This window comes from Cucumis sativus, chromosome 6 (assembly GCF_000004075.3).
Source record: "Cucumis sativus cultivar 9930 chromosome 6, Cucumber_9930_V3, whole genome shotgun sequence".
Lineage (NCBI taxonomy): Eukaryota > Viridiplantae > Streptophyta > Magnoliopsida > Cucurbitales > Cucurbitaceae > Cucumis > Cucumis sativus.
In genome coordinates, this window is record NC_026660.2 from 13,829,680 (window position 1) to 13,842,078 (window position 12,399).

Below are 12,399 nucleotides of genomic sequence, written 5' to 3' on the forward strand. Positions count from 1 at the left end.
ATCAAGTGTTGAAGTTCTTGTTTGTGTTCTGTATTTTGTTGAGACATTGATTTAGTTATTCATTGACTGTACGTATGTGTTATGGATACTTATATTCATGTTGTCTTTGTAGGTTCAACTGGAGTCGACAACTTCATGAGTTTTCTTTCAAAGAACATTTTCAGAGACGAACATTCTCGGTTGGTCGTTTATGCTTCTGCAGAAAATCTTGTTAGATGTATTCTAATGCTATTTAAAATATTTTTTGATTAAGGGCTAGTATTCCGTACATGTGGATTATTAAAACTTGTATTAAGATGTACAAATATTATAAATTGTATTATAGTGTATATATATTAAAGTGTTGGCTATTTTTTTGTACATTGGTGTGAAACTTGTATAAATTCAAATTTGTCATTCTCAGCTACATTATTGTCATTCAAATGGTTCGTGTAATGGTGGAGCTGCATGGAGAACAGAAAAAAACTATAGTAAATTGAGAAATGTGCAACAGGAAATAAATGACGTAATAAACGAATTTGTGATAGTTATTACTTGTTGTAAATTGGAGAACGATGACAGTTATTTAACAAAATAAATTGTCACGATTGCTCTATACGTGACAGGAATAACATATCGTCAATAGATAAACAATGACAATTTTTTTTCAAAAAAAACTGTCACGATTGCAATATATTTGACTGGAAAAAAAAGGTCGTCAATAACAAAACAATGACATTTAATGTTATCGAAAAACTGTCACGATTGCACAATCGTTGACTGGAAAAAAATGTCGTCAATAGCAAAACAATGACATTTTTATACAAAAAAAACTGTCGCGATTAACATATTCATGACAATTAATAAATATCACAATAAATGAATTCGTGACATTTATTTAACTGTCGTTAATAAAGAAATGATGATAGTTATTAACTCTCATGAAATAGAATATGACAGTTATTTGAAGTCGTTGAATGTTGATTAACGACATTTATTTCATGTCATAAAATAACCTATTGCGACAGTTTTGGAAAACCGTCGTCGAAGGACTTTCCATGACTCCCGCTTCTATGACTGAAAATAACTGTCGCGAAATTCGTTTACGACAGTAAATAACTGTCGTCGTAGACCACTTTTGTACTAGTGAATATATGTATTAGACGCTTCTTATTTTTAGACAAATTCTATTGGTTTTATTTTTTCTTCAAATTCATCAATTTGTGTTTGGAAAATCAAACCAAAGAACAATGTGTGCATACTTTTTCTTATAAATCTTCGTAAAATTAAAAAATCTTTGAAAGTAATTAAAAGTCTTGCAAATTGGTAGCATATGAAATTATATGTTCTAATAATTAATTAAAGTCAAATAGAAGATATTTTTCTTATCCCTTTATAGTGTACAAGTGGAAAAGTATGAGAATCAAATTAAATTTTAGATGAAAATTTCAAACACACAACATGTATTCACTTAGTCAATATATCAATACCGAGCGGGTGAGAATGGTAACGGTGAGGAAGCAAAGAGAACTTGGAATTGGTTTAGAAAGAATAATAATCTCCTCTTTGATTATTCCTAATTTTTTTTAAAAAAAAACTATTTTAACTACTTAATCATTAATAATATATATAAGTTCCTAACTTTGACTTCATCTCATACACACTATCTTTTTGTTACTTCTTTAAATATATTTTTCTCTCTTTTTGACTTTTGTTTCCCTTTTAATCCATAATAAATGTGCTAAATGTTATATAATATTAAGTAGGTGACTTTTCAATTTTTCTTAATTATTCTTTCAAATGTTTCAATTTTACTTTTTATGAATTAACTTTTACGTTATGAATTTATGGTGTTAAATTATAGTTTAATAATTCAATTGCATTAATCCTAAGTACTAACTAATCTAGTTTTGATTGACTACGTCTTCAAAAATAAAATTATTAGTATTAGTATTATTATTAATTATTATTTTGTTAGAAATTGCTAATATATGATTACCTAACACATGTGTGCAATCTCATATAATATTATATATAATGAAGAGAAATAGATATGGTAAATATTTGTATTTGATATTTCATTTTTTATTTAAGAGATCAAATTGGTGCTAAATTCAAAAACTTCAGTTGTTCTAAATTATGTTTAGTGTATGAATTTTGAGATTTATGGGCACTTTAATCTCCTATTTAATTCTAACTAAATTTAAAAACAAAAATAATTTTTTTGAAAGCTACTCTTATCTGTTTTCAAATTTTTGCAATTTTTTGCATCATCCTTTAAATCGTTAATAAAATATAGATAACAAAGTAAGAAAGTTGGAAGAAGAAAGTAGTGTTTATATATAGATTTAATTTATAAAAATAAAAAGCAAAATAATTACAAACAAAAATAAACAAATTTATACCATACACAAAAATTAAAAGCTTTCCATTTCTAGTAAACATCAAATTCAAATTGGTATCCAATATTAATCAAATTAATTTTCAAAATTCAAATTTGTACTAATTCTTACTATGTTTCACACAAATGAAAAATTCAACGAGTAAATAAATACAAATTTAAAAGCTTAAGAAAAAAACGTGTCGGTTCAACTTAAATATTTATCAAGTATGTACATGTCTATAGACAATAAGTATGTATTAGTTCAAATTGTAAATTTGATGCCTGTAATTTGGTAAACTTGAAATTTAGTTCATATATAATTTAACAAACTGGTATGAATAATTAAAAAATAAAAATTATGTACGAAGTATTTTCAAATTACAAGGGTTAAAATTTCAACTTTTATAATACATATACATAATTTATGATTTAACCAATATTTTAACATTTGATAGGATACAAGTCCACTACAAACTTTGAAGAAGAAAGTAGCTACTAATTTACATTTACTTTTCTTTTGGTCAATTTCAAAATTTTTTCCTAAAAAAGTTAGAAGTTTGCTTAAACTTTAAACAAAAGAAATTAATATTGAAGCACAAAGAGGCATGCCTTTACTTGGCCTTTCTCTATACTTTATGCATAATATATACCAACCTTCCTTTCTTCATGTAAATTGGAGTCCAACTTTCAATTTTATATTATTTTAAATAATTAAGCAAATAATGCAATATATAGTGCATTTCCAAATAGGATAAAAATTTGAAACTATTAAAAAACTTTAATGGTAAAACATATTCTTCCTTTCCAAAATACCTTTAAATTTTAAAAATGAATTAAAAAATACTCTTGTAGTTAGTTTGAAATAGTAATTGTTAATTTTTTTTTAATAAAATACTCTAAAACTTTTTTAAAAAACTAAAAGAGAGTTTAAAATACCTTTATTATATTGTTATATAAAAATAATTCATTTGAGAGCGTTTGGACGAGGTTCAAAATCAAATATCTATGAATTAAATGACAGTGGACTTATTTGATGAGATTCTGATGTCTGTGTTTAGGGTACAAGAATTGGTAATTTGTATTTCTAATGCTTGTGTTTGGGGTGTTAGTTTTGAATTCCTAAGCTTAGCTAATCTATATATGTGTTTATTGTACCATCTCATGTATAAAATATTTAATTAATTTTTTTAATATTTTGTACATATAATTCAATTTCTTTGACTTATTAATTTTCATGATAATAATGTAAAAACAGAAAAAGTTTAACATTCAACAACAATAATTTTCATTAAAGTTGCATTAACACGAATGGTTTAATTAGAAATATTACAACCTATTCACAAAATATATCAAGTTTATGTAATCCAATGAAGTTTACAAAAGTTTCATTTAAGCAAAACTTTATTAAAAGTGTGTAATAGCTAGGTTTCAAGATAAGCATAGAAAAAGTTCATGCAAAACCTTTCCTTAAACCAATTAGTTAAATAAAAAAAAAAACTATATAAGATGTATCATTTAACTAATATCTTCCCTCAAACCAATTAGTTTTTAATTTTAAAAAACCATACCCAAATGTATAGTTATTTCAAATCAAATATGTAAATGGTTAGAAACTAAACACAATAATAGACTCCTTATAAACATTATATTTAAAAACCATCTTTGTAGTGAATCAATATTACAGTAAAATGTCCCATCAATAAAATGGATAAATACATTAATCCTATAGAGAAAATTGATCGAAGGTATAAATTAATATATATTTTTTTTCTAAATTTTGGAATTAGAAAAGTATGTAAGTAGGTAGAATATAGATAATCCATCCATCTATTGATACAATCATTAAATATATTATTTTTATAATATTGTTAGGTTCACTATTTAATTTAATTATAGATGAAGAAAAAAAGGTACTTGATATACAATTAATTTTAATGAAGTCAAACCTTTTGGCTTTCCATAATGATATGAGTGGTAGCGAGGAGTTTTAATTAATACGTTTTCTTTCCAGGAAACTTTCTTTCTAATTAATCAATTATTGTTTTTTGTTTTGTTGGAAAATTATTGCTTTTTAATAATCAAATATTGTTTAAATTGACATTATTTATAACAAGTAACAACAAATTTTCAAAAAGTTTCTTTTCTAAAAGAGAATTGAATTAAATTATTAAAAATTAGAAGGAAAAATAAAACAGCTGCATGCTCCATTAGAATCCCCCAAGGAAAAGTTGTATGCATGCAATTGCATGGCATTGGGGTTGCTTTTTAAGATTTGAAAAAATCACCTTTATTTAACATATATTTATGTATTTGAAGAATGGTTCAATATTTTAGGTTTTAATCATGAACATAGGGTTAGTGCAGTGTTGTTTGAAGCATTTTAACATTAGTTTTACTAAACAATAAAGACAGTTCAGATTTTTTTAAAATCAGTTTAAACCATTTCAATCTAATAATTTTTATTTAAGTTAATTTTGCAAAACCAAAAATTATTATAATGATTCTCTGCAGAAAAAATAATATATGTTACCAAAATTTATAACGGAAAAACTCATAAATAATATTACAAATGTAATTGGATTGTTTTTTTAAAAAGAATATCGTGTTTATTCTAAAATATAAATTTTGCAAATTTATTGTTACTATTTTTTTGTGAGTTATAGCGTGGAACATAACACTAAACCATAACAATAATAGTAAATGTGTCAAAATTGATAGTTTAACAATAAAGACAACCATAGTCCAAACTATAACCGTGACAATAATGATAAAATGTAATTTTCAAATGCAATAAAAGTTTGTTGATAGACGTAAGTAATCAAATATAAAAGAAAATACAAATGTAATCCACTTTTTATTTTGATTGAAATTGGTAAAGATGACCTAAATTGAAAGCATAGATATGAAATTTAGGCATAAATGAAAAATTGAAAAAAGAAAACCTAAAATGATATTGTAAGCATTAAAATTAAAGTTGACATTAAGAAAAATGTAAATTATTGAAATGAAAAAAACGACTCCAAAGTTTGGTTGAGTGGACCCTTGTAATTTTGACTAAATGGATTAAGGCTTTATAATAATTAAAGTTGAAATAAACCCTCCAACCACATACTCTCTCATTTCCAAAACCCATCCTCTCGTCCCATTTCTATTTTAATTATTTGGTTTAATCAAATTCATTACATTTTTAATTTTCAAAATAGTTGATTTTCAAAAATATGAGTGTAAATATATATGTTTTTCTAATATATATTTGTCCAGTTTTAGATCGAGATTCAACATCTATATTTTTAATGCATAATTTAGTGCTTACCATTTATTTTAATCTATTTTTATTACGATCAATTTTGATATTTTGGCGTAATTAACATCAAATAGAAATAAAAATGAAATAACTGAAGAAAATAATGAAATATAGATCAAAAGTTGTGCTTTTGGAACCAAAGTTAAACAGTCATGTAGGAGATAGAGTCGTTGAATCCATTTTTAGCCTAACAACATCATTTTATGACTGTGGTGAGCTTAGGAAAAGCTGTGTTGGCCTTTCTTATCTATATTCTTCAACATATACATCTTGTTATAGCTACAACGATAGATAAACCAAGTTCATTTCTACACTTACAAACACTTAACCTAGCTACAACTATTCACTCTTAAACTTCACCTTCAAAGCATATGTAGCAACAACCACCTTCGTGTCTAGATTTTCTACTTTGTAAGTCATGTTTATCTCTTATCAAACAAATTTAATTATTGTTATTATCAAGTGAAAACTAGGTGCATTTTTCATATTCTTAATTTTGACACCAATCATACTCATACTTGTTAACAAAGAAGACATATATTTAAGTTGTGCAATACATTACTAAAATATGAGGGTGTACTTTATGGTTCACATATATAAATATTAATTGAATCCATAACTTAAAACAAACAAATGTACATGTATTAAACATACCCATAAATATTTTTTACTAATGGTTGTAGAAAGTCTTAAATTTAGCGTGACAAAAAGGAAAAAATGGATTTGGACTGGTTTGATAACCCATTTGTTTTTTTTTTTTTTTTAACATATATGATATTTTTACTATTTAATAAACAAAAATTTTAAAACATTGAAATTAATGGTTCCGTTATAGCCCTTAATAATTAATTCCTTGAATCTTACCTTTTGTTTTTGTGTTAAAAACACAATTTTTTAAAAAAAAATTCATGGATGATCAAACAAAAACATCCACCAACAATTTGACATGAAAGAGAAAAGTGTTTGATGTTCCTTTTTGTAGATCTATATTCTCTATAATTTTCAAGACATACATCCAATCCATGCAATTGCTAGTCTCTGTCTTTGAATAATATTAGGTAATCTACCCAATGCCCATCAAGTTTGGCCTCATCTTCAAATTAAATTAATAATGCCTAATTTTCTCTCTCTATGTTATCTTTGTTCCCCACTTTTTCCTCTCAATTATTGTCCATGGTTGAAGTGTATAAATAGTCCTTAATCAAACTAATACTCCACCACACTCTTCTTCTTTGACCTAAAAGAACTCTCTTGTTTCCTTAACCAAAATGGCTTTTACTACTCACACTCCAAAACATGTGGTGCCTTTGGTTCTAGTTTTGCAGCTAACCTTCCTTTTGATGAGCACCTCTTTCGCTCAACTATCCGTTTCTTTCTACTCCAACACTTGCCCTAAGCTCCTCTCTGTAATCCGCTCTGGTGTTCAATCTGCCATCACCAAGGAAGCCCGTATTGGCGCTTCTCTCCTTCGTCTTCACTTCCATGACTGCTTTGTTAACGTATATATATAATGTTATTACGTTTATTGTAATTTTTTATTAATCAATAACTTGTTGTCTCTAAATTAGCATTTGTACATTTCTTTTAGGGATGCGATGGATCAATCCTTTTAGATGATACTGCAACTTTTAGAGGAGAACAAACAGCGCCTCCAAACAATAGGTCTGTTAGAGGCTTTGATGTCATAAAAGCCATCAAGAGTAACATTGAAAAAGTTTGTCCTGGTGTGGTCTCATGTGCTGATATTTTGACTCTTGCTGCACGTGATTCTGTTAACATTGTAAGTTTGTTTTTAATACGACTTTTCAAGATTTGCACCCATATAATTAATATTATATTTCTTAACTATAATAAATTGTTAATTATAGTTGGGAGGGCCAACATGGGAAGTGAAATTAGGAAGAAGAGATTCAAAAACAGCCAGCTTCTCTGCTGCTAGTAGTGGCATCATCCCTCCCCCTACTTCAACCCTTTCCAACCTCATCAATCGATTCAATGTTGTAGGACTCTCCGCCAAAGACATGGTTGCCTTGTCTGGTATTCTTTTCCGTTTCATCTATTCTCATCATTCATTTCATTTCATTTAAACTGAAGGTCTATCGATTTGAAAACAACTTTTTAAGTACTTAAAAAAGTGATTCATAATCAAACATAGTTAAATTAATAGAAAAATAATTTATTAAATTAGTTTCTAAACTTTAATGTCTAGAGTTTTTCGTTACACATGAAATTCAAATTTGTCAAAGCTTGTCGGATACAAAACTAAAAGTTTCAAAAACCTATATGTTAACACATTTAAAAATTCCAGTGACTAAATAGAAAATAATGTTATGCATGTAGGTGCACACACGATAGGCCAAGCAAGGTGTGTAACCTTTAGAAATCGCATATACAACGAGAGCAACATAGACGTCTCATTCGCGAAGCTAAGACAAAGGAGTTGTCCAAGAAGTGGAGGAGATGACAATCTTGCCCCTCTAGATTTTACAACCCCAAAGTTTTTTGATAACAATTACTACAAGAACCTTTTGAATAATAAGGGGTTGCTCCACTCTGACCAGGTCCTCCACAATGGCGGATCCACCGATTCTTTGGTCCAACAGTATAGTCAAAATGATAAGACTTTTGACACTGATTTTGTGACAGCAATGATTAAAATGGGAGACATTCAACCGCTCACTGGATCACAGGGCGAGATCAGAAAAGTCTGCAACAGACCAAACTGATTCATAATAACGTATGTTTGGATTTAAACAATAGGTTTAAGGAATTCGACAATAACGAGTCTTTATCCTTCTTTTTTTCAATTTTATATGTGGACAAATTTGGTTGAAAGGTATGAAGTATGAGATATACTGATTACTAGTAAGGAATTTGGTGGTCAGTTTTGTTGTTTCAAAGCAATCTTTCTTAAATTTGTAAGATTTATATAAAGAGTGAGATATAAATTTCAAAGTACTTTTAAATTGTGCATTTCCCTTTTTCTGCCTTCTTTATATTGCATTTCGGCAACTTTCCTTCAAACTATAATTATTTAATAACCATTTATGGTTTGTTTGTAGTGTAATTCTAAAATTATCTAAATTACTTGTAATTTCCAAAATCACTAAAAATATATATATATATAGTTCATTTTACTACCACGAAAGATGTGTATAAAAAGGTAAAATAAAAAAATAAATTATTTTGTGCAAATAAAAATGTGTTTTAGAGTAATTCTTTTAAAAATAATTAAAACAGCTTACATGTTTTAAAATCACTTGCAAATATCTATACCATCCTTGAGGTTTTATTAGATTCATGTTATTGTAAATTTTTATTAGAGCTTCTAAATTGGTACAAATATTAGTTTACTATTGATGCAATTGCTAAAGTTTAAGTTTATACATTGATATTTTGTCAAATTGAATTTGTATTGTAATAATAATTAATAAGAGATAAACGTGAGAATGACAAAATAATAGATAGCAATTTGAAAAATAGCAAAACCTAAAAATATTTTGATTTTTAGCAAAACCGCTGAAGTAGATATTTTTTTTTGACAATTGTTCAACCAATTTTATCTTTTCATAGATTGAGACTCACTTTTTTCATATACAGTAAATTTGTGCAGAGTAAAATAATGAAATATAACACAAAATTACAAATACAGTATATTTGCATATCATTCAGTTTTATAAAATTATTAAATAAATATTTATTTTTGGGATTAATCTCACATCATCTTCTAGATTTATGCTTTCAATTTATGTCATATTTTCGGATTTGTAGGCTTCAAATCAAATGATTAACAATTTGTTTTATTAATAATAACTATTTAATTCATACTCTTTTTGCTATTCATAAATGATTGTTAATATAATTTATACACGTTTCTTAATGTTTGGTTAACTTTTAATAATATTTTATTATATCATATAAATATGATTGATAATATAATTTATTCATTGTTTGTTTTTTAAAGTTTGGTTAATTCTTAGTAACATTTTACTATATCATATAAATACACAATTTTTCATATTTATCCTTCATTGTTTTCGGATATATATATATATATATATATATATATATATATATATATATATATATATATATATATATATATATATATATATATATATATATTATAATAAATATTTATTTTATCATTTTATTTTAAAAGTTTGGTTGGAATATCTCCAAAATTTGAATTTAAAATTGTATCATCCCCTACAATTCTACAATTAATATAATAACAATTTCATATAAACATTGTATCCTCCCTATAATGATGCATGTAACAATTATTCATTATATTATTTCAATGTCATTTGATATAATAACAAGTTCATATTAAGATTGTATTTCCCCTATAATTATGCATTAACTATCCTTTCATAAAAGAATTCATTTAACATAATAATAAATTGAAATTAAAACTTCCACAGAATGTTGATTTAAAGATCATTCCATAAAATAATTTTATTTGTTATTTCTTTCTATAATTATGATGCATTTAACAAAAACAGTTTTCTTTCCATAAAAGGGAATGACAATTTTCTAAATTGTATCATTGAATCATAATCACGGTCCTTTAACTCACCAAACTTTATAATAACCAATAGAATTAAGATTTTCTAAACATAGTATATGTCAAGTATGAATGATGTTATAAACAAGAAATTTGGGACACATAAAATGACAAAAAAATGGTAAACAAGATATAGTATCATTCATCTGGGTATAGGATAATCGATATATTTCAATTATAGTGTATTTGAAAAGCTCAAATAATTATAATACTATTTTTACATTATTCTTTTCCTTTAAATATCTTCCTTTTCTTTTTTTCTTTTTTTTTTTCATTTAAATAAAAGAAAATCCTCTTTTCCAAAAATAAAATATTCAAATTTTTTATAAATACTTTGAAATATAAATAATCTAAAAATGTTAAATTTATGTTTGTCATTATTTTACGAATGTAATATCATGATTTTAGGGATGATAAATTTTTAAGGATAATATTAGCACAATTTTAGGAATGATAAAATTTTTAATTTAAATTATTATTAACAATACTTATTTTTATAAATTTTTAAAACAATTTTAATATTTTAGCCGTTTCAAAACAAAATTTAAAATCTATTTTTAAATAACAATCATGAAAAATAGATAAAAGATATTAAAAGATAATCCTAAAATTTTGAAAGGATGTTTGTCATCATTTTAGGGAAATCATTCGAGTAGCACGATTGTTGGGGAGATCAAAATCAAAATTTTCTTAGAATAATCCTATTAAATTCATCATAATCACGGGGTAAGATACAATTATAACTCCAATTTATTATTATGTTAAATAAATTGTTATTAGAAATATGAAAAGTTTAGGAAAATCAATCATGTAATACGGTTTTAGGGAAATATCAATTTAATTTTTTTTAGAATAATCATATTTATTAAATGCATCATAATTACAAAGAAAGATACAATTTTAATTTTAACCACCACAACTAATAAATGGTTAATTACTTGACTTGAAATTTATAAATACGAAAATTTGGTATAAATTACCGACATAAATATAAGGGATGTTGATTCAATCATATCCATCTCGAAAATAATTATTTATTTAATATTTTTACAAAATAGAATGATTTGCAAGTACATTGTATCTGTGATTCTGAGTTATATTTCATCATCTATCTATCAAATAAGAATTTTCCGGTATACATGGAAAAAATTGGCTAAAAGAGATTTTTAAAAAATATCTACATGAGCCGATTTTGCTATAAATCAAAATATTATTTAGATTTGCTATTTTCCATTATTTTGTCATGCTCACGGTTTTCTCTTGTTTCATTTATTTATTTATTTTAATTTTTATGTTTTGCTATTTTAATAATTTAAAATTACTTTTGGTATTTGTGTAAAGTAAAACTTGTTATTTTCCTTTTCACCGTGTAATAACTTTAAATTATTTTAAAGAAACAAGTTGAAAAAAAAAAGTAATGAATTAATTAATGAGATATTCAAACAAGGCGGTCCAAAATAGCGATCCCCACTTCAATGTAACGAACTTCTTGATCCAATAGGCCAAAGTTATGAGCCTAAGGCCTTGAGACTGAGCCCAAATAAATTTGGGTTGGGGCATGGGCCAAAAAGTCAACAAATTAAAATGGGCCGAAACTTTTGAGTTTTGGAATAATGATCAAAGGATAATGAAATCGCTTTTTAAAATCTACAAATGGACTCCTGTAGAGAGAAAATATTATACATCAACACCTTTTAGATTACATCATATACACATCTCTAATTTTATTTTGCACTTGCAACACTAGATTGAGCCATATAAATCCAAACAATACTAAAAAGGAAAAGAAATACACTATATTTACTATATTTAGTATATTTACACATGGAAGGAGGGGTTTGGAAGTTTGTTGATGCCAAAATTTAGAGAGGGAGAAAAATCATTTGGCGTTCACATCACAACCATAAATTTAGTAATTTAAAAAGAAAATGTATTTTGGAAGATAAAAAGATTTACATGCTTAAGGGCATATCTATAGTAAGTAAAAAAGTTTGAGTATTAGAATGAACTTACTTTAAAACTATAAAAGAGTTTGATGTATTCTAGCTATTTGTAGTTGACCTAGGAACCATTTTCCTATAATTTTTTAGTTGGTTTAGATTTCTTCCTTGACTTATTGAACTAAAGCGGGTGAGAGATATGAGACGTTTGACCTTTGACTAG

General features: G+C 25.8%; 1 protein-coding gene across 1 annotated transcript; it reads left to right on the top strand.

Moving 5' to 3' along the window:
• The first annotated feature begins 6,856 nt into the window (after positions 1-6,856).
• On the top strand, positions 6,857-8,639 carry LOC101207371 (peroxidase P7). The gene is made up of 4 exons (XM_004150558.3): positions 6,857-7,165; positions 7,255-7,446; positions 7,535-7,703; positions 8,007-8,639. The coding sequence occupies exons 1-4, from the start codon at positions 6,935-6,937 to the stop codon at positions 8,390-8,392; spliced, it is 978 nt and encodes a 325-aa protein (XP_004150606.1). The 5' UTR covers positions 6,857-6,934; the 3' UTR covers positions 8,393-8,639.
• Positions 8,640-12,399: the final 3,760 nt, after the last annotated feature.

Bases quoted from the DNA above. Each gene is read 5' to 3' on its own strand.
- LOC101207371 (XM_004150558.3), top strand. From the start codon at position 6,935: ATGGCTTTTACTACTCACACTCCAAAACATGTGGTGCCTTTGGTTCTA. The intron at 7,447-7,534 runs GTAAGTTTGTTT...TGTTAATTATAG, and splicing joins CACGTGATTCTGTTAACATT to TTGGGAGGGCCAACATGGGA. The intron at 7,704-8,006 runs GTATTCTTTTCC...TTATGCATGTAG, and splicing joins AGACATGGTTGCCTTGTCTG to GTGCACACACGATAGGCCAA.